Below are 27,012 nucleotides of genomic sequence, written 5' to 3'. Positions count from 1 at the left end.
TTCCAATTTCAAAGCCATACCTCTGCCACCGGGGACCTAATGTGGTGCTGCCTTCAGCCGCTGACTGGATTGGTATTGGTATTGGTTTATTATTGTCACTTGTACCGAGATACAGTGAAAAACCTGTCTTGCATACCGATTGTACAGGTCAATTCATTACACAGTGCAGTTACATTGAGTTAGTACAGAGTGCATTGATGTAGTACAGGTAACAACAATAACAGTACAGAGTAAAGTATCACAGCTACAGAGAAAGTGCAGTGCAATAAGGTGCAAGGTCACAACGAGGTAGATCGTGAGGTCATAGTCCATCTCATCGTATAAGGGAACCGTTCAATAGTCTTATCACAGTGGGGTAGAAGCTGTCCTTAAGCCTGGTGGTATGAGCCCTCAGGCATCTGTATCTTCCTGATCGGCAGGGCAGGCTGAGTATCACCTCTGGGCTTGGGGCACATGGAATAAATACCATCCCAGGACTGGGCTCTGCGCTTCCAGTTAGTCCCGTCCAACTTGGGATGGTCATAAAATCACAGAGAGATACATACAGAAACGGGTCCTTTTACTCCTCCACATCGGCACTGGACATCGAACATCTAAACATACACTAATCCCACCCTAATCCATTTTATTCTCCCTAAATTCCCATCTATTCCCCCCAGATTCCACCATTCATCTGCACATTGAGGCAATTTAGAGGCCAATCAACCAGCCAACCCATGCATTCTTGGGGAACAATCTGCTGGAGGATCTCATCAGGTCGAGCAACAAGGAATTGTTGGCATTTCAGGTTGAAACCCTGCATCGGGACTATTCCTGGGATGTGGGAGGAAACCTGATCACCCGGAGGCAACTCATGCAGTCACAGGGAGAACATGCAATCTCCTCATAGACAGCACTGGAGGTCAGGATTGAACCCGGGTCGCTGGAACTGTGAAGCAGCAGCTCTACCAGCTGCACCATTTGTCAGCACCTAACACAATTGGTTACAATCCCAAAATCTGGACTGTTGATCTGGAGTCATGAGTTCAAATCCCATCACAGCCCGCTGAGACATGGGTTGTAGGTCACATATGGGCCAGAGCAGGGAAGGTGGCAGTTGTTAGTGAACTGGGTGGGAGTTTTTACAACAATCTGGTAGTTTTATGTTTCCTACATTAACACATTATTGCAGATTTAATTAGTTATTTCAGTCCAAGTTCCACAGCATCTATAAAGGGATTCTGACTCCCTTCTTGAGATTGACAGTGAAGATCTCTTGATCCTTGTCCAGTTGCATAACCTCTGCACCACAGTACTCCTTATAACCATGCATCAACAGGCTACCATAGTTCCCTACATTGCAACAGTGACTGCACCTCATCAGATGCAAAGCTATGGAATGCCCTGAGACTGTGAGAGGGGCTACCAAAAGGTAAGTCATTTGTAATGGAGCTCGTTGACCTAGAAAACTGACCAGTTCCTGCTATAAAATGAGCCAGTTTACAGGGAAGACCATCCCTCCCACAAAACCCCGGCAATCTGACTTAAGTACCTGCGTTTTGATTGGTGGTTGTATTCCGCATCCGGGAGGAAAATAAATTCCCTCTCATTGTTCCAGCTGTTTCCATTCCTCTTGGGCAACCTTTTCCATTTGATCTTGCAATGTAGCCAGTGATGATGCCGTGTCAAACACCAGACATGATGGCCTCGCTAACTTGGCAGGAGATCTGTCTGTTGAGTATCCATAAATTTAAGATGGGAGAGACCAATTTCTAAAATCCTCACAACGTTTTTATTTTACTGTGAGGGTGACAGAACTGCAAACTGTTGCTGGGTTCTTTGCCCTGTAGGATTTTGTTGGCCCTGATGCATAGAGCTCAAGTAATGGCCACTCATTGGTAACAATAATTTTTGCACATCCTCTTAACTGAACAAGTACTGAGCAAGGACATTGTGCGCAACGCTATAAGAAGATAAGCCAGCTTACTTGCATTCATGAGGCTGCCAGCACATTGTGATGAACTGTCTTCTGTCTGCCAGTTGGAAGCCAACATCCTCTTCCCTCCTTGATTGACAGTCAAACATTATCCAGTCAGTCTGGTATCTTCCCCCTGCACTCTCCAGTGTTTTTGTGACAGGAAAACAAAAGTGTGCAAAGACTTTTAATGCCTCCCTGATTTTTTTTCCCTCAAATATTTAAGGGCATAATTTTAAGGTGATTAGAGGAAGATATAAGGGGGATGTCAGGGGTAAGTTTTTTACACAGAGAGTGGTGAGTGCATGGAACGCACTGCCAGCAGAGGTTGTGGGGGCAGATACATTAGGGACATTAAAGAGACTCTTAGATAGCCACATGAACGATAGAGAAATGGAGTGCTATGTGGGGGGGAAGGGTTAGATAGATCTTAGAGCAGGATAAAATGTCGGCACAACATTTTATCCGAAGGGCCTGTACTGTGCTGTAATGTTCTATGTTCTAATATTCTTGGCAGCATCCTGGAAATGAATGCTTAATTCCAGGAGATTCTGGGAAGTCCTGCAGAGTTTGCAGCCATACCTGTGCTTTCCACACAACCCACTCCACTAATGTTGAAGCGGTCAGTAAGACAAGAACTGAAGCAAAATCCACATTGAATAGACAGGCCTGTCAAAGAGTGGTTGCTCCCTTACCTGATTCTTGGCTAGTTGGTTTAAGCCTTCCTCACTTTGCATGTAAAAATAAATTCTTCAAAAATAATTGCAGACTTTGTTCCTTTTAAAGTAATTTGAAAACAATAACAACTTGCATTTAGTGCCCTCAACACATTAAGACATCTCAAGGCACTTTGCAAGAGTGCTTTTGGATGAAGTTTGACACTGAGCCTCGAAGCGTGACATTAGGACAGACCAAAGAGGATACTGGTCAGGAATCACAGAGACGCAAGAGATTCTGCAGATGCTGGAATCTGGAGCAATACACAAAATGTGCTGGAGGAACTCTGCAGGTGAGGCAGCATCTATGGAGGGAAATGAACAGTCGACGTTTCGGGCCGAGACCCTTCATCAGGACTGGAAAGGAAGAGGGCAGAAGCCAGAATAAGAAGGTGGGGGGGGGGACGGGGAGGAGCACACGCAGGCAGGTGATAGGTGAGTCCAGGTGAGGAGGGAAGGTAGGAGGGTGGGGGAGGGGGGAGATGTAATAAGCTGGGAGGTGATAGGTAGAAGAGGCAAAGTGCTGAAGAAGAAGGAATCCGGTAGGAGAGGGCAGCGGACCATGGAATAGAGGATGGGGGAGGGGAGGAGAGGAGATGGGCAGGTCATCAAGGCAGGGGAAAGGAGCCACAGGAATAAGGGAAGACAAAGGAGTGGGGGGGGGGTGGGGAAGGAAAAGAAGGGGAGGGGTGATCAGCAGTTGGAGAAATCAATGGTCATCAGGTTGGAGACTCCCAAGGCGGAATATGAGGTGTTGTTCCTCCAACCTGCGTCTGGCCTCAACGTGGCAGTAGAGGAGGCCGTGGATAGATATTTCTGGCCTCAACGTGGTTTTATGGAGCAGAGAGAGAGAGGTGGTTGTGGATTATGGAAGGAATTCCAAAACTTGGAGTCCAGGCAGCCAAAAGCAAAGACTGTCATTGGTGGAGCATAAAGTAGTGAAATATGAGAGACTTGAATGGATGAGCAATGAATTGGAGAGCTTTAGTGCTGGACGAGTTTACAAAGGAAGGGAGGGCGATGCCACCAAAGGATTAAAATTGCTCAAGTAAGCAACAAGGTAACGCGTTAATGATGTCGCCTTGACGTTTGGCCTTTCACCAATTTTAATAGCTATGCCTTTCACTTGTCATCATAGAACTCCAGTCGACATACCAATATTTTAGCATGTCCGACGATGTGGGAAAATATCCAGATCACACAACCCGAGGTGGTTTCACTTTGGACCAGTGTTGTAGTTGTGGCTTGGAGTCCAAATCCAGAGTGACGTGGAGGAGGGTGTCTTGTTCAACTGCATTTAGGATTGGGACATAAACCAACTCCTATCTACACAAGCTTCACATTGATACAAACCTGAAACCACTCCGTGCCTGGGTAGGACATGGTGTTCATACCCCCACTTAACACAATTCCAAATGAAAAATTGGCAACATGACTTTAGATTGGTGGAAGTGAAATCTAGTCATTGGAAACTGTAGTTTACTCGAGTTTGTTAAAATAGTTTGTCTGCTGTGAGTGGATATAAGTAATGATGGTAATTGGGTCATTATTGTAGTGTAGCGGTTAGCGTAATGCTATTACAGCGCCAGCGACCAGGGTTCAATTCTGGCTGCTGTCTGCAAGGAGTTTGTATGTTCTCTCTGTGTCTGCGTGGGTTTCCTCCGGGTGCTCCGGTTTCCTCCCACATTCCAAAGACGTACGGGTTAGGAAGTTGTGGGCGTGCTATGTTGGTGCTGGAAGCGTGGCGACACTTGCGGGCTGCCCCTAGAACACTCTACACAAAAGATGCATTTAATTGTGTGTTTCGATGTACATGTGACTAATAAAGATCTTAATCTTTAACCTTAATGCACTGAGGTACAGTGAAAAACTTTGTTTTGCATGCCATCCATACAGACCTCTTTATGACATAAGATAAGATATCTTTATTAATCACATGTACATTGAAACACGCAGTGAAATGCATCCTTTGCATAGAGTGTTCTGGGGGCAGCCCGCAAGTGTCGTCACGCTTCCGGTGCCAACATAGCGTGCCCGCAACTTCCTAACCTGTACGTTTTTGGAATGTGGGAGGAAACCGGAGCATTTGGAGGAAACCCACGCAGACACGGGGAGAAACGTCAAGGTAGTACAAGGGAAAAGCAGTAACAGAATGCAAAATATGTTGTGTTACAGGTGCAGAGAAAGTACAGTGCAGGCAGACAATAAGGTGCAAAGACCAAGACCAGGTTGATTGTGAGGTCAAGAGTCCATCTTATCATACAAGGTGTTTGTTCAATAGTCTACGGTGCTGCTACAATTCCATTCTTCAACAGAAGCCAAACTTGAGGACATATTGGTTTGAAAATATTAATGAATAGAGAATAATGACTTTGTTGAGTCGACTGCCAAGAAATTTGTCTTGACTAGTACATGCTATATAGCATGTTAGTGCTAATGACAGGAGATAAGCCATTGAACTAATGTTTAACAGAAATGCAGAGGGATTTCCATGTTCAAGTTCAGAATTAACTAAAAGGTTAATGTAATGTCATCACTGAACGGCTGGGATGCAAGAAGGTGGAGGTTGTGTCACAGATACAAGTAGATCCGTGTGGGCTCGATTTGGAGGAGGGTGGTCTGCTGGGTGGAGGGGGTGGTAAAAGTGCAGGATAACACCTGGGTCACAGGATTGAGAAGGAGGCCTGTTCTGCTTTTTATTGAGATCAAGGCTAATCTGATTACAGTTTGCATAGACAAGGCTCATTTTCCTTTGGATATAAAGAATGGGGGGGATGATGCTTGTTCCTTCTTAAAGATGATTCAGAGGATATGATAGCATAGATAGTGGGTGAAATATTTTCTCCAGTGAGAGAAGTCCAGAATAATGGAGCATCGCTGTAAAATGAGAGCCAGGGGTCATTGGCAGGAAGTGTCTCTTCACTTGGTGTTGGAAATCTGGGTTGTCTTCCTCCAAAAGGCTGGAGCATTGATTTTATTATTCGCATTTTGGGTGCTTGGAATCATTTGCAAGACCAGCATTTTACACCCATCCCTGATTGTCCTTGAGATAGTGGGATGATCCTCATGAAAAACCATGGGTGTTCCCACAGTGCTGTTGGGGAGGGTGTCCCAGGATTTGGACTCGTCAACAAAGAAAGAAGGATGGACGATATATTTCCAAGTCCGGATGGTATGCAGGAACCTGCAGGTGGGGGTGTACCCAAATGCCTGCTTCCCTTATCCTCCTTGGCGGTGGAGTTCCCAGGTTTGGAAGTGCTGGGGTAGTCTGGGTGAGCGACTGGACTTTATAGATGGCAAATACTGTAGCAACAGTTCACCGTTGCTGTAGAGAATTAATGTTTAGGGTGGTGGATGTGATGACAAGGCATGAGCTGCTTTTCTCTTGAGGGTATGAAGCTTCTTGAGTGCTGTTGGAGCAGCCACCATCCAGACAAGTAAAGAGTGTTCTGTCACACTCCTGACTTGTGCTTTGTAGATGGCAGAAAGACTTTGGGGTGTCAGGATCCCCAGATTCTGCTCTGTTCTTGTAGCCACAGTATTAACATGACTGGTCCAGTTGAGTTTTTTTGTCAGTGGGAATCTCCAGGATGTCGATGATTGTCATGCAGTTGAATGTCAGATTAATGATTTTTTTTTCTGTTAGCCAAGGGTTACAGAACTGAGGCAGGACTATGAAGTTAAGATATACAGATCTGAGTGGTGGAAACAGGCTCAAGGGGTTTAATGATGGTCTCCTGAGACCTTTTAATGCTGATGAATTTCTGGTTCAATTCAAGTTATTTACCAACAAACTGCATTTCAAGAAGGACTATTCAAAATCAAAGGAATCAAAAAATGACCAATGTATTCCAACTTTGAACAATTAACTCTGGCAACTTTCATATCAAACAAAGCAAAAACACAGGCGTGAAGCTTGGACCTCTTGGTTATTTCAGAATCTGGCCTTGTCATCCCTCTAATCTATAAAAGTGTATTCATGGGATGATATCCACTTCGTTAGTATTTTCTTAAGTGGGTTTTTTAAAGGGTGGAATCTAAGAGACAAAACCAGCCAAAATCAAATGCTTATCAAGTGAGAATACTTCTCCTTCTACCAGTCAACACAGTGACTAGATGTGATGAATTCACCACATGTCTTCTGGAAATTGTACGACATTCTTGTTTTTTCTGAATATAAAAACGTCTCAATTCAACCTATGAAGTCCGTGGATATTGCAGAAAGGAGAACTCCAGTAGATAGGTGTGCCACCTTAAATGTCACTTTGACACCACTTCATGCACTTGATACAACTTTCACCCCTATCTAGAGGCAGAGTTATACAGCACGGAAACAGACCCTGTGGCCTTACTCGTCCATGCTGACTAAGCTGTCTACCTGAGCTAGTCCCATTTGCCCATGTTTTGCCCATATTCCTCTAAACCTTTCCTATCCATGTACCTGTCTTTTAAGCATTTTAATTGTACCTGCCTTATTCCATACACCCAGCCCTTCTCTGTGGAAAAAGTTGCCCCTCAGGTCCCTTTTAAATCTTTCCCTTCTCACCTTAAACCCCTGCCCTCCAGATTTAGACTCCTCTACCTAAGAAAAGGACTGCGACCATTCACCTTATCTATGCCCCTCACGATTTTATAAGGTCACCCCCTCACCCTCCTATGTCTACTGTAACTTCACTTATTCAGCAGTTGAATCTCCTATGAAAGATTCAAGTATTTTGGGGGTTTCTATATATTCAGACATTCATAATATAGAACATAGAACAGTACAGCACAGAACAGGCCCTTCAGCCCACAATGTTGTGCTGACATAGCTAATCCCTCCTACCTACAGAATGTCCATATCCCTCCATTTTCCTCTCATTCGTGTGTCCATCCAAGCCCCTCTTAAAAGCCCCCAATGAATTTGCCTCCACCACCCTATCAGGCAATGCATTTCCAGGCATCCAACATTCTCTCAGTAAAAAACTTGCCCCTCATGTCTTTTCTGAACCTACCCCATCTCACTTCAAATGTATGCCCTCTGGTATTGGATCACTCAATAACGGGAAAAAAATTGCTTATCCACCTTATCTATGCCCCTCATAATTTTATACACTTCCAACAGAAGTATAAAGTCATAATTTTATACATTTCCTCAGCCTTTGCTGCTCCAGAGAAAAAAGTCCAAGTTTGTCCAGCCTCCCTTGAAAGCACATGCCCCCTAATCCAGGCAGCAGCCTAGTAAACCTCCTCTACACAATCTCTAAAGCCTCGACATCCTTCCTGTAGTGAGGTGACCAGAATTGCACGCAATACTCTAAATGCGGCCTAACCGGAGTTCTATAGAGATACATCATAACTTCTCAACTCCTATACTTAATACCACGATTAATGAAAGCAAGCTTTCCATAAGCCGCCTTAACCACCCTATCTACCTGTGCAGCTACTTTCAATGAGCCACAGACTTGCACCCCAAGGTCTCTCTGCTCTTCAACACTGTTAAGGGTCTTGCCTTCAAGAGTGTACTGCCTCTTGACATTAGTTCCACCAAGGCGCAACACCTCATATTTTGTATCAGACATCATTGTTGAGTTATATCTTTAGAGAGAAGTGTCAGTCAAATCATTAGACCCATGTTGAATAAACTACCTGCACTTAAATGTGGCAAATCAGGCAGGTGGGGATGGGACCATTGGTGGGGAGGGGGTGTTAGTACTATTGGAGGCCAGTGGGAGCTTGTGGCAAAAATCCATTGGGACTGTCACTGGGAGTCCAATATCTTTGCAATAAGTTTGCAAAGAGAATAACCCAAAGTACATCTGGAAATGATGAAGCAGTAAAAGACCTACTGACCCACCCAACATGTACTACATCCGTGATGGCTGAAGGTTTCTGACCAGACACATCTTGAGCCTGCTCCCCCGCGCCCCCCCCCCCCAGCTCTTCCACCCCCCCCACCCCACCCACCACTTCTATTCTCCATCCCTATTCCACATTTCCCACCTTACGTTTCCTGTGCCAATGCTCTCTCTTATGGAAACCAAAACATGGGGGGAAATGAGGCTGGAAAATCAGGATCATTTCTCTTTGTGTCCCTCAGCTGATCATAACCACTTCAGATCACTAGCACTGTGAGATTAACTGATTACCCAAGCAGGTTGTAACTCCCACATAATCAAACAGGGATGTTTCTGAGTCGGTAGTAAAGAAGGCAAATGCAATGTTAGCATTCATTTCGAGAGGACTAGAATATGAAACAAGGATGTACTGCTGAGGCTTTATAAGGCGTTGGTCAGACCGCATTTGGAATATTGTAAGCAATTTTGGGTCTCTAAGGAAGGACATGCTGGCCCTGGAGAGGGTCCAGAGGAGGTTCTCAAGAATAATCCCAGAAATGAAAAGGTTAATGTATGAGGATCATTTGATGTCTCTGGGCCTGTACTTGATGGGAGCTCAGAAGGACGAGGGGGGAATGTCATTGAAATCTACCAAATACTGAAAGGCTTGGATAGAGATAAGATAAGATATCTTTATTAGTCACATGTACATTGAAACACACAGTGAAATGCATCTTTTTGTGTAGAGTGTTCTGGGGGCAGCCCGCAAGTGTCGCCACGCTTCCGGCACCAACATAGCATGCCCACAACTTCCTAACCCGTACGTCTTTGGAATGTGGGAGGAAACCGGAGCACCCGGAGGAAACCCACGCAGACACGGGGAGAACGTACAAACTCCTTACAGACAGTGGCAGGAACTGAACCCGGGTCGCTAGCGCTGTAAAGCGTTACGCTAACCGCTCCTGGGGAACAGGAGGTGCTAGAAAGCACAGCTGGATTTTAAACACATGTTTAGAGCCAAGAACACCAGGAAAGGAGAGCCCTGGCAGAATGTTACTAAAGGATGAGGTGGAGTCTTGGTATGCAGGAGTTGGGATCTGACAAGTAATTTGTCATAATTTAAGAACTGAATTGAAAAACAGAGTGCAGAGTTACATAAAGCACCAGAGAGTGAAATCTAACATTTATCTGACTGCACTTATCTACCACTGCTTCAACTGGGAATTTTTGAATGGTCGGGATAGTCAGATAACATGGCTGTCTGCAGTCTATAAGGAATCTCAGCTCCCTGATCTCTCTCCAGTTCTCCCCATGGGTCAGTGTGCAGTTAGTGAGGCTTTGGGGTTGCTCACCAAGCACCAGTGTAGCTCCAGCCAATAACCTTGAGTTTGAGCATTCAGAATCATAGAGCATGGAAGAGAACCCACTGAGCACACACCAGCCATCGACTCACCCAGTTACGTTAATTCCATTTTATTCTCCCTCCCTCCATTATTGTCAAGTCCACTCCAGAATCTACCTCTCACCTACACACTAGGGGCAATTTACAGTGACCAATTAACACACCAACCCATATGTCCATGGGATGAAACCCACGTAGTCACAGGGAGAATGTACCAACTCCACACAGGCAGCAGCCGAGGTCAGGATTGAACCCCGGTCTCTGGCGCCGTGAGGCAGCTGCTCTACCCGCTGCGCCACCTTGCCGGCAAAAGTTACCCAGTCCATGAGGGGAGATCATGTTCCTGTCCTGGGATACCTGCCTCCGAGGCTAAGGGTGTCTTGGAGCTGCTGTGTAACAGAAAAAGCAGCAAAGTAAACCCCTGCATTTATCTGGCACCTTTTACAAATTCAGATCATCCCAAAGGCCTCACAGCCAGTGAAGAACTTTTGAAGTGCAGCTGCAATTGTAATGCAGAACACATTATTTAACTCGGTGTGAGCATTATCGTGAATATTGAATTATACAATTTAATGCAGGAATTGGGAGAACAACAAACTTCATGACATTTGTCAGTGATAATAAACTGATTCTGATTATTTTACAGCAAAGTGATGTGATTTTGGAACCTGATTTATTGCTGAAATCATGAATTGATAGGGCAATGGGAAGAGAGACTAGATAGAGAGCTAGCATTGGCTCAATGGGTGGAATGGCCTTATTCCGCACTGTAGGATTATCGGTTCCATGAAATCCGTGAACAAAAAAGATACAATGATGGAAGTGATCAAAAGAAGCCTATTAGCATATTGTGAGCCATATATTAAGGGCCCATAATACTGCAGACACTGGAAAATGGAGCAACAGACAAAATGCTGGAGGGACTCAGAGGGTCGAGCAGCATCTGTGCAGGGAAATGGACCGTTGACTGACATATTCTACCCACTGGGTCCCCTCCCCCTACAGTTCCCATCTGACCACCATCTCTCCCTTTATCCGGTTCCACTGTTCGCCTTCCTCTCCTATCAGATTCCACCATCTGCAGCCCTTTTGTTGCCTCCACCCATCACCTCCCAGCCTCTGTCCCTATCTCCACCCCTCCCTCCCCCACCTGGCTCCATATTCCACCCCCCCCCCCCCCATTACCTGGATCCACCTACAACTTGACAGTTCCTCCATCACCCACCCCCTCACCTCTTTATACTGGCTATCTCCCATTTATGGTAGTGCAGCGGTTGGCGTAACACTATTACAGCGCCAGCGACCCGGGTTCAATTCCGGCCGCTGTCTGTAAGGAGTTTGTACGTTCTCCCCGTGTCTGCGTGGGTTTCCTCCGGGTGCTCCGGTTTCCTCCCACATTCCGAAGATGCATGGGTTAGGAAGTTGTGGGCATGCTATGTTGGCGCCGGAAGCGTGGCGACACTTGCGGGCTGCCCCCAGAACACTCTGCGCAAAAGATGCATTTCACTGTGTGTTTCGATGTACATGTGACTAATAAAGAGATCTTATTTTACACTCTCAGTCCTGAAGCAGGGTCTCAACCTGATTGTCAACTATCCCTTTGCTCACACAGATGCTGTCTGACCCACTGATTTCCTCAAACAACTTGCTTGGGGCAGGCACAGTGGTGTAGCGGTTAACATAATGCTATTATGGTGCCAGCGACCCAGGTTCAATTCTGGCCACTGTCTGTAAGGAGTTTGTACGTTCTCCCCGTGTCTGCGTGGGTTTCCTCCGGGTGCTCCGGTTTTCTCCCACATTCCAAAAGACGCCCGGGTTAGGAAGTTGTGGGCATGCTGTGTTGGCGCCGGAAGCGTGGCGACACTTGCGGGCTGCCCCCAGAACACTCTACGCAAAGATGCATTTCACTGTGTGTTTTGATGTACATGTGACTAATAAAGAGATCTCATCTTTCTCTCTACATGTTGCAGTTGTTGGCTTGCCCTTCCTTGGTTTGGCTTTTCAATGTGCCAAGTTTGTTGAAAGAGCAGTCACGCTCCAAGGAATGGTCTCCTTTATCTGATTTGATTCACAAAAGGATAAGGAACAGTTCTTCACCTCCAGTGCTGAGATGTTCCCACTCTCCCACTGTGTCTATCCTTGTTATCCTTGGTTATAAGGAAGATGATCATTAGTTGTTGACCTTTTACACATCGTTGGTTCTTCTTCCAACATTATTTCAATATATACAATACACACTTTTCAGAAGTGGAAAAATCAAATATTAAATGAGTTTAAATTTGAAATAAAAACAGCAAATAGTGGAACATGTGCTGGTGATAGGCCATTGACCTAAAATGTTCGCCATTCCTCTCTGCACAGATCTGTTGAGCATTTTCAGCCTTTTCTTGTTTTCATTCTGTAAGAGCTGTTTGCCTTAGGTACGTTCCTTTTACAAATATTTGTAGCTGAAATATTCGGTGAGCAGAATTTGCTTCCACACTGGGAGGGAGGACTCTGGGCTTTGAGTCCGAATGTTGTAAGTTTTCCCACCCCAGGAATGGAGTGTAACACCTAGGCTTGAAGCTCTCCGTGTGGTACTGAGGAAGTCCTGTGTGCATGGAATTGTTACGTTACAAACGAGAGTGTTCTGTCTGCCTTCTCCCACTGCCAGCCTCTCTGGCTTATCTGCTGAAGTTCCCAAGAGGTCTTTGATATCTCTTTCGTTCATCATTCAGTTGCATCTTTGGATGGTAAACACTCATTAACTCAAAGCTAGACAAAACTCTGCTGTCCTAATCCACACCAGAACCTATTCACCCCTCTGATCTACACAGGTCCTTTCCTTTTTTTGGGAATTTTCACCTTTTGTTCTCGGATCTCTCCTTGACTCTGCCTCACTCAATCTCTGCAAAGATCCCTAGAATCCTGCGCTCCATTCCATCTCCTGGTTCATTGCTGAATTTCATTGATGAAAAACACGACGATGCTGGAGGAACTCAGCAGGCCAGGCAGCGTCCGTGGAGAAAAGCAGGTGGTCAACGTTTCGCGTCAGGACCCTTCTTCAGTCCTGAAGATGGGAAAAGGGGAAGCCCAATATATAGGAGGGAAAAGCAGAGCAGTGATAGGTGGACAAAGGAGGGGAGGCAGGGTGGGCACAGGGTGGTGATAGGTAGATGCAGGTAAGCAATAGTGATAGGCAGGTGTGGGGGAGGAGGGGAGAGCAGATCCACCGGGGATGGGTCAAAGGTAAGAACAAGGAAAAAAAGAGGTTGGGAAAAAGAGAGAGAGGCTAGGAAAGGGAAGAAGAGAAGAAGCGTGGTAGGGGATGGGGTGTTGTGGGGAAGGGGGGTGGGGATTATTTAAAGTGGCAGAATTCCATTGTTCCACCATTATGCCTTCAGCTGGCCAAACTCTAGGCTCTGGAATCCACTCTCTCCAGAAAGCTTGCCTACAAACCTATTGAACGATAGCAGGAGAAGACTATTTGGTCACTTGTGCCCGTTCTGCCATTCACTAAGATTTGTTTTTTACCTCCGTGCCTTTCCTGCACTAACCCCATAGAAAAGAGAACACAGAACAGTACAGCACCGGAACAGGACCTTCGGCCCACGATGTCTGTGCCGACTACGATGCCAAATTAAATTATTAAAATTAAACTGTATAATTTATGTTGTTTATGTTAACTTATGTTTGTGACATACTGTGCTGCTGCTTCAAAAAGCAAATTTTCATGGCATTATTACCCTGCAGATGTACTCCTACGTGACAATAAACTTCAAACCTATCTGCCTGCATGTGATCCACATCCCTCCATTCCCTGCATGTTCATGTGCTTGTCTAAATGCCTCTTAAGCACCATTATTGTGTCTGTTTCCACCACCAACCTGGGCAGCCCATTCCAGGCACCCACCACTCTCTGCGAGGGGGGGAAAAGAACTTGCCCCGCACGTCACTTTTAAACTTTTCCCCCTCTCGCCTTAAACCCACACCCTCTAGTATTTGACATTTCTACCCTGGGGGGAAAAGACCCTGACTATCTACTCTATCTATGCCTCTTTATAATTTTATAAACCTCTATCAGGTCTCCCCTTGATTCCCTTAAAAATCTATTCATCTGCCTTGAATATACTCGGTGAGCCTCCATTTAGTTTGGGAGTTCCAAAGATTCACTATCCTCTGGTCAAAGAACTTTTTCTCTTCCTAGTCAACAGCTGACCTGCTTTCTTTAAAATGCTGTCTAAAACCAACCAATTGACCAAACTTTTGGTTATCAATATCATACGTCCTAATGTGTCTCAGTGTTCGGTAAGAAGCACCTTGAGACATGATGAGTCCATGTAAAATAGTATATAAATTGTTCACTTCAGTATGTTTTAATTGCTTGCCACTTTCTAACAGGTGATTGAAACTCAAAGAACAGCGCAGGGCTCATACTGTGAATGGTAGGGCACTAGGGAGTGTAATGGAACAGAGGGACCGAGGAGTACAAGTGCACAATTCATTGGAAGCGGCGTCACAGGTAGACAGGGTAGTGAACAAGGCATTTAGCACGCTGGCCTTCATCATTCAAGGCACTGAGTATAGGAGTTGCAGTTCTATAAGTTGTTGGTGAGGCCGCACTCGGAGTACTATGAACGGTTTTGGTCACTGTGTTATAGGAAAGACGTGGTTAAACTGGAAAGAGTGCAGAGAAGATTTACAAGGATGTTGCCAGGACTAGAGGGCCTGAGTTTTAGGGACAGGTTGGCCAGGCGAGGTATTTATTCCTTGGAACGTAGGAGAATCAGGGGAGGCCTTACAGAAGTGTTCAAAATTATGAGAGGCACAGATAAGGTGGACGGTAACAGTCTTTTCTCCAGGGTGGGGGAGTCCAAAACTAGGGGACATGGGTTTAGGGTGAGTGGGGAAAGATTTAAAAGGGACCTGAGGGGCAACTTTTTCACGCAGAGGGTGGTGAGTATATGGAACGAGCTGCCAGAGGAAGTGGGTGAGGCAGGTACGACAGGATCATTTTAAGAAGCACTTGGATAGGTACATGGAGGGGCGGGGCTTGGAGGGATATGGGCCGAATGCAGGGAATTGGGACTGGCTGGGTGGGCACCGTGGTCGGCATGGACTGGTTGGGCTGAAGGGCCTGTATCCGTGCTGTATTGCTCTCTGACTCTAATTACCTGTAGAATGCCTTGGGACATCTTGAAGTGATGAAAGTCACAGTATAAATGAAAACTGAATTTTAATGCAAGTATTCCTTTCTGACTGAAATAATTTATGGTGCAAACGGAGGAGTTTTTGGAACTGAAACTTTGTATATTTAGCTATTGGAGTAGTCCAGTGATGCAGCTAGTTGAGGTGCAGAGTGATGGTTCCAGTGAATCGTGTTCAATCCCAACCTCTGGCGCTGTCTGTGTGGAGTTTGCACGTTCTCCCTGTGACCACATGGGTTTCCTCTGGATGCTCCGGTTTCCTCCCACATCCCAAAAATCTGTGTTGATGGGTTAATTAGCCACTGTAAATTGCCCCTTATGGGTATAGAATCCAGGAGGAATTGACGGGAATACAGGAGAATAAAATGTGATTGGTGCAAGTGGATCTTTGGTGGTTGGTTTGGACTTGATGGGCTGAAGGGCCTGTTTCTGTACTGTATCACTCTAATTTCTTACTTCTAAACTTGTGCAACAGACTCAGTTATCAAATTTTCTTCCAAGTTGGTTGTTTGATCTCCTGAATACTTTCACTCACTACCACATCTTAAAATAAGCAGCAGACTTGGTGTCAACAATGTCTGTTCTAATATGACAGGTACAAAGGAGATGGCCAGTCACTGACCCTGGGAAGAGCGTGGCTGTAACCAAATTCCTTTGCTTCCAAACCAACATCTACTCGAGTGCAAGGGAGACTTGGTTGTTAGCAGGGAGGAACCCAGACTTATTCCAGTTTTAGAACAATATTGCAGACTAACAACTATGTGAAGACTCCTCATTACGATAAGGAGGTCTCACTGAAGGGGCTGAGAAGGATGATCCCTGACCCAGTGATGTTTCCACGTGGTAGATTTACCTCCTAATTATGCGACCCATTCTACAAAAATCTTGTTCAAAATAACATTTCCTTCTGCAGCTTGAAAGAATGTGCCGTTTCATTCGAGACGGTAACTAGATATTGTGACCATTATTGTGTTTGGAACCATATTGTTATTTCCATTAATGGAAAATATTCCTGCTGTAAACAGGACACCGGAGATTTCTGGAGGGATTATGTTATTGCAGGCAGTAAACCTCATGTGACACGCCTTATGATTAATTCCTCGATTAACTTTTTTCATCCCTATTCAGACTGGAGGCCTGTGACTACTGGTGTGCCACAGGGATTGGTGCTGGGCATTTGTATAAATGATTTGGATGAGAATGTACAAGGCATGGTTAGTAAGTTTGCAAATAGCACAAAAGTAGGTAGTATTGTAGATAGTGAACAAGATAATCAAAAATTACAAGGGGATCTCGATCAGCTAGGTGAGTAGGCCAAGGAATGACAAATGGTGTTCAATCCAGATATATACGAGGTATTGTGTTTTGGGAACTCAAATTAGGATAGGACTTTCACCAGTGAACATCAGAGACCTAGGGACTATTGTGGAACAAGGGGATCTAGGAGTACAAGTACAACGTTCCCTGAAAGTGGCTTCACAGGTAGAGAGGGTGGTGAAGAAGGTGTTTGGCACGCTGGCTTTCATCAGTCAGGGCACAGAGCATAGGAGTTGGGATGTTATGTTGCATTTGTACAAGATGTTGGTGAGACTGCCCTTGGAGTATTATGTACTGTTTTGGTTACCCTGTTATAAGAAAGATATCATTGATCTTCCTTGCACTCTCCAGCTTAACAGGAATGTTGCCAGGTCTTGAGGGCCTGAGATATAGGGAGGGGTTGGACAACCTAGGACTCTATTAATTGGAGCATAGGAGATATGTATAAAATCATGAGGGGCATAGATAGGAGGAATGCACACAGACTTTTCCCCATGGAGAGGGAGTCAAAAACTAGGGGACATTGGTTTAAGGTGAGAAAGGAAAGATTTGAGGGGTAGCAACTTCACGCAGAGGGTGGTGTGTATATGGAACAAGCTGCCAGAGGAAGTGGTTGAAGCAGGTACAATTAAAAACATTTGTAAGTCATTTGTACAGGTATATGGATAGGAAAGGTTTAAGATAAGATATCTTTATTAGTCACATGTACATCAAAACACACAGTGAAATGCATCTTTTTGCGTAGAGTGTTCTGGGGGCAGCCCGCAAGTGTCATCACGCTTCCGGCGCCAACATAGCATGTCTACAACTTCCTAACCCTTATGTCTTTTAGAATGTGGGAGGAAACCGGAGCACCTGGAGGAAACCCACGCAAGCATGGGGAGAACATACAAGCAGACAGTGGCCGGAATTGAACCCGGGTCGCTGGCATTGTAATAACGTTACACTAACTGCTACACTACCGTGCCTGGATATGGGACAAATGTGGTCAAATGGGACTAGCTTAGATGGGCATCTTGGTCGGCATGGACCAGTTGGCCAAGGATCCCATTTCCATCCTGTACACATCTATTGCTTTCAGGGGATAATTTTTTTTAGTGAATTGCAAGAATGTGGCATCTCCTGGCAGGGACACCATTTAATGATCATCCCTTGTAGTTGGTGAGAACTTCTCAGTCCGGTGTGAAGGGACTTTACTGTTAGTTAGGGATTTCCAAAATTTTGACTCTGATCTGATGAAAAGATGTAGTGACTTGGACCGGAGGTTCCCAGATGTTAGTCCCACTGGGTTATAACATTGTAGGTGCTGTTGAAGGAAACTTGAGGAGTTGTTGCAATGCAGCTCGTCATTGGTGTCCTATGAGTGCAGAGGGCAGCAGTGCTGAAGGCAATACATTGTCCAGACTGGGAATTGGGTGCAAGTTGAGCATTTTTTCTTCAATTTGATTCATTTTTCAGAATCTGAGCAACAATGTGGGCAGTGTGGTATATGTGTACAAAACATGACTACATGGAGTCATACAGCACAGGAACAGGCCCTTTGGCCCAAAGTGGTCCACGCTGACCAAGATTCCCATCTAAGCTCGTTCCATTTGCCTGCATTTGGCCCATATCCCTCTAAACCTTTCCGATCCATGTACCTGTGCAAGTACCTTTTAAGTGTTGTTAATGTGCACATAAGGAGGAGCGAATGGTGATTGGGGGGCAAGGGAATGGAAGGACATGTTGAGGTGGGAGGATGTTCATGTGAGCCAAGTGGCCCATTTCCCTGCTGTAAACTCTGCATCTCACCCCTATCCCCTTTTTCTCCCTCCAGGTTAGGTTGCTGTGCTACCTAGGATCAACCATGCGTGTGATCGTATCCTTGGCGTTCCTCCTGACTGCCTGCTGGGCCAAGCCATTTCAACAGTTGGACTTCCTTGAGTTCATGCTGGAGGACGAAGGCTCTGCTTTTCTTCCTGAAGACGATATGCCCATGTGTCCGTTTGGCTGTCAGTGCCATCTGCGCGTGGTACAGTGTTCTGACCTGGGTAAGCTATGCTATCGCAAACTGCTTTGCACATGGAGTTCCTTATTCCTATTGGAATGTATTTTGCCTTCCATTGAATAAATATGTAAAATTCTTACCCTTGTTTCCATCTACTTTGTCCAAGCTGTTTCTGTAACACCCCATAGCTATGCAAACCACTGTGGTTGATTCTAAATGTCCCACTGCTGGCACTTCAGATTCAGAGTAGTTTATTGTCACATACACCAGGGTGCAATGAAATTTCTTGCTCATGTGAAGCTCACAGAGTAAACAGTACACATGATAATAATAAATACGGCAATAAATGCAGCAACAAGTGCAAAAACAAAAAGGAATGGTGAAAAATATAGCAGTGCAAACTGAGGTAGTGCAGAAAGACACGCTGAAGTGACAACAGTAGTGGAATTAAAGGTTTGAGAACACGGGAAGGGGATATGAAAAAGCTGCCGGTTCAGAAGTCTGAGAGCAGTGGGGAAGAAGCTGTTCCTGAGTCTGGTCGTCTTGAAGCTCCTGTATCTGCTCCCAGAAAGTAGAAGAGAGAAAAGGGAATGGTCAGGGTGGCAGGAATCCTTGACGATACTGTTCGCCTTCCTGAAGCAACGCACGGTGAAGATGGACAGGATGGAAGGAAGTGAGGAGCCTGTGACGGACTGGGCAGTGGTTACCGCTCTCTGCAGCTTCCGTCGGTCCAGAGCAGAGCGGTTGTCATACCAGGCTGAGATGCAACCCTTCGTAGTTGTAACTCCATGTGCCAAGGCCTTGAGCTCTGAAATTCCCTTCCCTGTGTAAATCTCCACCTCCTTCTCTTTTAAGACAGCTGTTGAAACATACCTGGTTAACCGCTTGGTCACCTGCTTATTTATCTGCTTACATGGCACAGAGTCAAATTTTACTGATGATAAACCTTTGAAGAACATCAATGTTTTCACACGTTTTACAAATGAGAGTTGTTCTTCCAGATTTACGTCTTTTAATTTTTATTTTTAATTAAGCTTAACATCTCCCAGCTGTTAAGGAACCCAAGGGAAGCTGTTTGCGTTGAGAGTTGGATCAGTAATCAAAGGACACCTATTTAAATAATGGGCCATGGGAAGAGAGAGGAATAATATTTTGTTTTACAGTGAATAATGATCTTGAATAATGACCCAATTGTAACTTTTGATCAGGAACTGGATAAATGGTTGAAGATAGAGAAAGCGACAGGTTTGCGGGGATATCCCAGGTGTGGGATTAATTTCTAAGAATTGATGCGGTATAATGGGAAAAAGTAGCCTCCTTTTGCACTGTGGCAGAAAATTCCCAGGAGAATGCCATGGAATAGTAAATCTGGGATTTGACTTTAGGAAGCTGTGCAGGCATTTCAATTTGATTTGACCTCTTTTGGAGGGACTCTTTAAATAGATCAAATTATATACATACACCCATATTCACAGGGCCTTAAAGTATTTAATAATTATTGTGTGTGTGTGTGTGTGTGTGGGAGGGATGTAGGAATAAGTAGGACCTATACTGTAGATTCATAGAGCAATACAGCATGGATACAGGCCCTTCAGCCCAACCAGTCCATGCCAACCACAGTGCCCACCCAGCTAGTCCCAATTTCCTGTGTTCGGCCCATATCCCTCCAAGCCCCGCCCCTCCGTGTACCTATCCAAGTGCTTCTAAAATGACACTATTGTACCTGCCTCAACCACTTCCTCTGGCAGCTCGTTCCATATACTCACCAACCTCTGTCCACCTTTGTCCACCCTTCTCATCCCTCACCTAATCCAATTTGGAATCTTTTCTGATCCTCAGTTTCCTTGGCCTTGATTTGGCTTCTGTTTTCCATTTACTCACCCGTGATGTACATTGGGTATTTTAGTTACCAGAAAGATGTGATACCAAAAATGCTTTATTGCTCTAAATGATAAATTGTAAAGATTCTGTAATTTTAAAAAAAAAGTCACTAGCCATGAAACTGCTGGATTTTTGTCAAACACTTCACTCGCTCACTGCTGCCCTCAAAGAATGGAATATGCTGTCCTTACCCAGTGATTCCTGACCTTTTAAAGTGTTTGACCCTTAACTTCCTCTGAAATAGAACATAGAACAGTACAGCACAGAACAGGCCCTTCGGCCCACAATGTTGTGCCGACATAGCTAATCCCTCCTACCTACAGAATGCCCATATCCCTCTATTTTCCTCTCATTCATGTGCCTACCCAAGCCCCTCTTAAAAGCCCCCAATGAATTTGCCTCCACCACCCTATCAGGCAATGCATTCCAGGCACCCACCACTCTCTCAGTAAAAAATGTACCCCTCATGTCTGTTCTGATCCTACACCTTGTCAAATAGCCCAGCAAGTTGTTCTATTCGACTGGGGGGGGGGGGGGTGCAATTAGGGGTGGATGATAAATGATTCCACAACACCTGAATAAACACATTCAATTATTGTGGAGAGTTTATGACAAAAATAAAATAGATAGAACCTTTTTGAGACAACCTGCCTGCTTCTGGGTACATATTCCACAGTTATGCAGCTGTGTAATTCATCTGTAGATTCTGGGCGATTGTGTCTGGTCCAAACCTAATTAGACTCCATTCTACACATACTGCTCCCCTCACTTAATCTGTTTTGCAGTCTCCGAAGCACTTTGCTAAACATCACATTGCACAGCTGAAGAGGGGGGTAATCTGCCAGGAAAAGTACTTGGACAGACTCTACTCTTCCTAGTGGTGATAAAGCTTTCCTGAGGATTGGGGAACCATTACCAGCAGCAGCATTTTCTCTGAGAAATTAACCTTGCCTTATCTAGACTTAACGATGAACAGGACCCAACCATTTAAAAGAAAAAGCTCCTTACTTAATATATGGTGCTTTATCTTCAAGGTGAATGTTTAAAGGATGACTATTTGAGGCTTTTTCTGCTTCATGAATGCAATTCGGAATCCAGCCCGATTTCTCTCAGTCCTGTGAACTAATTTTACTGGTGATTATTCTGTGGAATAATCCTCTTGAGTGCACTGAAGTGACTGACATTTTTTCAAAGAGCTACACTGAATAGTCCAGAACACAAATGGGCTATTTGATACAGCTGGCCTTGCAGTGTTTATGTTTCCACCCTGCTTGGACTTAAAATAAATTCTTTGCTATTCAGAAGAAAAGATTAAGTGGAGGCTAAATAAATTCATGAGGACGAAAGGAACAGGGAGACAGGGTGAGAGAAGTTTACTGTTTTCCCCTCCTCGCCTCCCTCCCCTTATTCCATGCTCCACCCTGCTGTCCTGTCAGATTCCATCTTCTTCAGCCCTTTGTTACTTCCACGTATCTCCTCTCAACTTCTTACTTCATTCCCACTCTTCCCCCACCTGCCTATCAGCCCCCACCTCACCTGGATGCACCTATCACCTGCCAGCTGATGCTCCACCCCTTCCCCACACCTTTTATACCGGCTCTCTCCCCTCTTTCTTTCCAGTCCTGACGTGGGATCTCGACCCGAAACGTCGACTGTCCATTTCCCTCCGTAGATGCTGCCCGACCTGCTGAGTTCCTCCAGCATTTAGTGTGGTGCTGCAGAGGTTTACTGTGTCTGGGTCGCTATTAAATACCATCACATATTGAGAATGATCGATATGCCTGAAAGTTAACTACTACTGGAGAATGACTGAAGGCAAGATAAACAATTTAGAATATTGAAAGGACTGGACAGAGTAGATGTGGTTAAGCTGTTTCCCTTGGTGGGTGAGTCCAGGGCTAGAGGGCACAGTCTTAGAATTAGAGGGTACCGGTTTAAAACTAGAAATGAGGAGAAATTTCTTTAGCCAGAGGGTAGTGAAATTATGGAATTCTTTGCCACATACAGCTGTGGAGGCCCCATCACTGGGGGCGTTTAAGGAGGAGATTGATAGGTATCTAATTAGTCAAGGGATATGGGGATAAGGCCAGAAATTGGGGCTAGATAGGAATAGTTTTAGTTTAGCTCATGGAGCAGACTCGATGGGCCGAGTGGCCTACTTCTGCTCCTTTGTCTTGTGATCTTGTGAACAATTCCTTGCTCTAACATTAGGGTACCTATTCACCTTCCTTAAGAAAGGATAGACTTGCCTTGGTGGGAATGCAGAGAAGATTTGATAGATTGATTCTAGGTACGATGACGATGCCTTGGAAACCAAGTCTGAATGTTCTTTCCTACTCCCTGTAGTTTAAAAGAATAGAAAGGTGATTGACCTGAAGCAGGATTCTGAGGCAGTTTCAGAGACCATTTCCCTGACAGGCAATAGTAAACCATGCTGGGAGGGTGTTTCTGCTGTTGGGGGAGTTTAGTAAAGCACATGGTATCCAGATAAGGGATCACCCATTTAGGACGGATGAGGGGAAATTTCTCCTGACTTATGAATCCTCCAGAGAACTGCAGAGGTTGAGTCCAAGTACAGTCAAAGCTGAGAGACTTCTGGTTTTTAAGAAAAGCTATGTAATTGGAATTGGTTCATTATTGTCACATGTATTGAGATACAGTGAAAAATGTTGTTTTGCAAGCCATCCATACAGATCATTTCAAAACATAAGTGTATTGAGGTAGTATAAGGGAAAACCAATAACAGAATAAAATGTTACAGTTTCAAAGAAAGTGCAGTGCAGGTAGACAATAAGGTGCAAGGGCCACGACGAGGTAGATTGTGAAGTCAAGAGTCCATCTCATTGTACTAGGGAACCGTTCAATAGTCTTATAACAGTGGGATAGAAGCTGTCCTTGAGCCTGGTGGTATGTGCTTTCAGGCTTTTGTATCTGCTTGATGGGAGAGGGGAGAAGAGAGAATGTCTGGGGTGGATGGGGTCTTTGATTATGTTGGCTGCTTTACCGAGGCAGCGAGAAGTGTAGACAGAGTTCATGGAGGGGAGGCTGGTTTCCATGATTTTCTGACAGTGTCCACAACTCTCGAGTTGGAACCAAGGTGAGATCAGTCATAATCTTAGTGAGTGGGGGAACAGTCCTGAGGCCCACTGCTGCCCTTCATGTTTCAACGATCAAGGGTGGCACAGTAGCGTAGCGGTTAACATAACACTATTACAGCGCCAGCGATCGGGGTTCAATTCCCGCTGCTGTCTCTAAGGAGTTTGTACGTTCTCCCCGGGTCTGCGTGGGTTTCCTCCGGGTGCTCCAGTTTCCTCTCACATTCCAAAGACGTACGGGTTAGACTTCCAAAGACGTACGGGTTACTGTGATTGAGGAGAGGGTGTGCAAGGTGGTACGAGGTTGGTAGAGAAGGGAGATGAGTAGGACAGGGGAAGAGGGTGAAGTTTCTAAATTAAGTGTTAAGTTTCTAAATTTCCTTTCCAAGAACAATGAAATGTATAATTTTGATCACACTAAATATTTTGAACCTGGCAGTAAATAAAGCAGCCCTGGTTTTGCTCTGTGATCAGTGATGAATCTATGTAATCTGATATAAGGGTTTAACAGTCACAGGTTACAGCTGGGTGGGGAGAGAGGAGATGAGGGGATGGCTGTTGGGGGGAGTGTGGAGGTTGGTTGGGTGAGTTAGGGTCTAGGAGAGATGGTGTGGAGCTGGATGGGAAGGACACGGGGTGGTGCCAAAAAGGAGACAGACATCAGGCATGTTCCTCCCCAATTTGCACTCTATCCTGACTTGATATTGTGTGGCCTTTGCTTCACTGGGTCTAAATCCTGGAACTCCCTGCCTACAGCACTGTGGGAGCACCTTCACCAGGAGGACTGCAACATCCCAAGAAGTAGCTCACCACCACCTTCTCAAGGGCAACCAGGGACTATAAACGCTACACTTGCTTGCAGTGCCTATAAACTGAGGTATTAATAAATTAAAAAAGGAACGTATGGATTATTAGTGGAATCGAACCAGCAAGAAACACTGCTTAAGTGAGACACTGTTGCCTCTAGAAAAGTGTTCACAGGTCTGCAAAGCTGGGGGTTAGAAATGTTGGATGGACAACAGAAGGAAGCAGAAGTGGTGAGGTATGAAAGAAAGCACACTTGAGCTGTCTTTGATGCAATCGTTATTGTTAACAGCAAAATGAGGAAAGAAATGTCCCAAGTATGGGGGAAAATTGGGCGTGATATGGTTTGGAAATGGTGCACCATAGAGAGAGATTGCTAGTCCATGAAATGGATAAGATTAGCCATGCAGAGACAGGCAGAGTAACATTGAGTACTAGTTAAACACAATCTTCCTGGTGCCAAATATTTTGTAAAAGAAATACCCAGTAGACGAACTTGCACCAAGATAATGTAACAAGAACTACAAAAGGTATTCTAACTGGACTCTGGAGCAACAAGTCAGTTCTCCTGACTTGAGCCGACAATCTTGAGGTAGTGCATTTGAAACCGGTGATGAAAATGCTGTGACGTATAACACCACCACACTGAAAACTACTGGGAGATGCTCTCAGAAGGTGATGAACCCAGAGAGTTGAGGGAGACCTGATGTGTATTTCATCGTAATGGAGCACACCTATATTTGGAATAGTGCTGTATCAGAGACGGGACAAATAAAAATACACCTGTGACTGGACCATGAAGGTTGAGAATCAAAGGACTGCAGCTGCTGGAATCTAGATGAAAAACACGATGCTGGAGGAACTCAGCAGGCCAGGCAGCATCCGTGGAGAAAAGCAGGCGGTCAACGTTTTGGGTCAGGACCCTTCCTCAGGACTAAAGATAGGAAAAGGGGAAGCCAAATGTATAGGAGGGGAAAGCAGAGCAGTGATAGGTGGACAAAAGAGGGGAGGCGGGGTGGGCACAGGGTGGTGATAGGTAGATGCAGGTAAGAGATAGTGATAGGCAGGCGCGAGGGAGGAGGGGAGAGCAGATCCGCCGGGGGATGGGTCAAAGGTAAGGAGAGAAAGTAAAAAAGAGGCTAGGAAGGGGAAGAAGAGAAGAAACATGGTTGGGCGGGAGAGACAGTTGTGGGGAAGGGGGGTGGGGATTACCTAAAGTGGGAGAATTCAATGTTCATGCCTTCATGCATGAAGATTGATTTAATGCAAGAGACACTTTAGTTGTATTACCCTCAGATGAAAATACAGATGTCTTCCATGGAACTAGCAGGCAAATACCATCTAGTCTTGAGTGAGAGGAAGCAGTCAGTAGCACACCCATTAAGACCTGTTCCAGTGGCTCTTGAGGAGATGAGTTGGAGAGACTGCCAAATACAGAGCTAGGAGCTCCGGTACACGCATCCACTTTGATGTGTATGTTTTGAGAAACCAAGAAGCAAGTTAAGAATTTCCCCAGGCTCATTATACCCCAGATGAAACTCTGAAGGTGATTGTGGACATTTTACCAGACCTGAGCAAAGCAAATAAAGAATCGAAGTGTTAGATGCAAACTGTTAGTTCCAACGCATCATTTGGAAACTAACCCTTTTGGAGAAGGATGTCGTTTTGCAACAAAGGCAGAGGAATTTCAGAGGAGGTGACATTGCACTTGGCGGTCTCTCTGGGGGTTAAAGACAATGGCAGATGAGTAGATTAGCTTGGAGAAGAGGCAACAAGAAAGGAGGCACAGGGAAGCCGTGACTGCAAACTGACAACCCTGATGAGTAGATGCACTGAGGTTGAACAAGCAATCTTGAAGTTGAGAATGGACGAAGTCTGCTTTGTAAAGGATCATGGAAATGGTCTGAAGCCAGATCGAACAGAAGCCAGGGTAGTGAAGGAAATGTTAAACCCAACAGATGTTGCAGGAGTACGAGGCAATATTGGGTGAGTCACACATCTGAGCCTTATCTGAGTGCGACGTGTGATCCACTCAGACTGCTGACTGAGAATGATGTTGAGTGGACGGTCCCCAACAAGTGGACACTTGCGTTGAGACAGTCACAGCAGAACTTGTGTTTCGATACTTTGAGAAGTTGCTAACAATACAAGCAGATGTTTCAGAAAAGGGTCTTCAGGATGGTCAGGGATAGTGTACACAGAGAGAGCTCTGACAGACACACCAGGTGAGTTGTACCCACCTTGAGAAGGAACTGCTTCCTGTGATCTGTGGAGTGAACATGCTTCACCAACACACGGGAGAACTGTGTATGTGGACAGTGGTCACAAGCCACTTGAGAACATTGCTGTTAGTCTTGTCCTGAGAGCTTGCAGTGAATGCAAATAAAGATGCATGCATACTGTGTTTAGTGTGGAGCCTCCCAAATGTAGTGATGGCAACTGGCTCTCAGCTGCTTCATCAATAAAGTATCTTAGTTTAAATTACTGATTGTTTCCAGAACCTGGGACAGTTAAAGAGAAATGGGGAAAGTATCCAGAACAGACTGAGTGACAACTTTATTCTCCCAAAAGATTCCTTCGGTGCCAGGAGCAAGCCAGCCTTGTTCACCATAGACTTGCTTTGGCAACAAGGCCACACCTGAGCTAATTTACTCTCCAGGACCCTCTTCCTGGATCCTCTGCAATACTCTGCTGTCACTCCTTGGTCTTTCCACCTGGATGTGGAAGCTCTTCAAACTGTGAAAGTCTCCCGAACATCTCGTACATCTGCTTGCAGGTGTGCTCTCCACTTCCAGTGTTGCCACCGGCTGACCTGTTCAAATCTGGTGTGTGTGTGTGTGTGTGTGTGTGTGTG

General features: G+C 45.2%; 1 protein-coding gene across 1 annotated transcript in view; it reads left to right on the top strand.

Annotated features, from left to right (window-relative positions):
- Positions 1-27,012, top strand: part of dcn (decorin) — a 78,798-nt gene that overhangs the window by 4,923 nt on the left and 46,863 nt on the right. The window contains exon 2 of the mRNA XM_052030277.1: positions 18,208-18,421. Within this exon, the coding sequence (XP_051886237.1) occupies positions 18,238-18,421 (184 nt within the window). The 5' untranslated portion in view covers positions 18,208-18,237. The remainder of the gene's footprint in view (positions 1-18,207; positions 18,422-27,012) is intronic.

This window comes from Pristis pectinata, chromosome 15 (genome assembly GCF_009764475.1).
Source record: "Pristis pectinata isolate sPriPec2 chromosome 15, sPriPec2.1.pri, whole genome shotgun sequence".
NCBI classification, from domain to species: domain Eukaryota; kingdom Metazoa; phylum Chordata; class Chondrichthyes; order Rhinopristiformes; family Pristidae; genus Pristis; species Pristis pectinata.
This window is presented reverse-complemented; position numbering and strand designations above follow the sequence as displayed.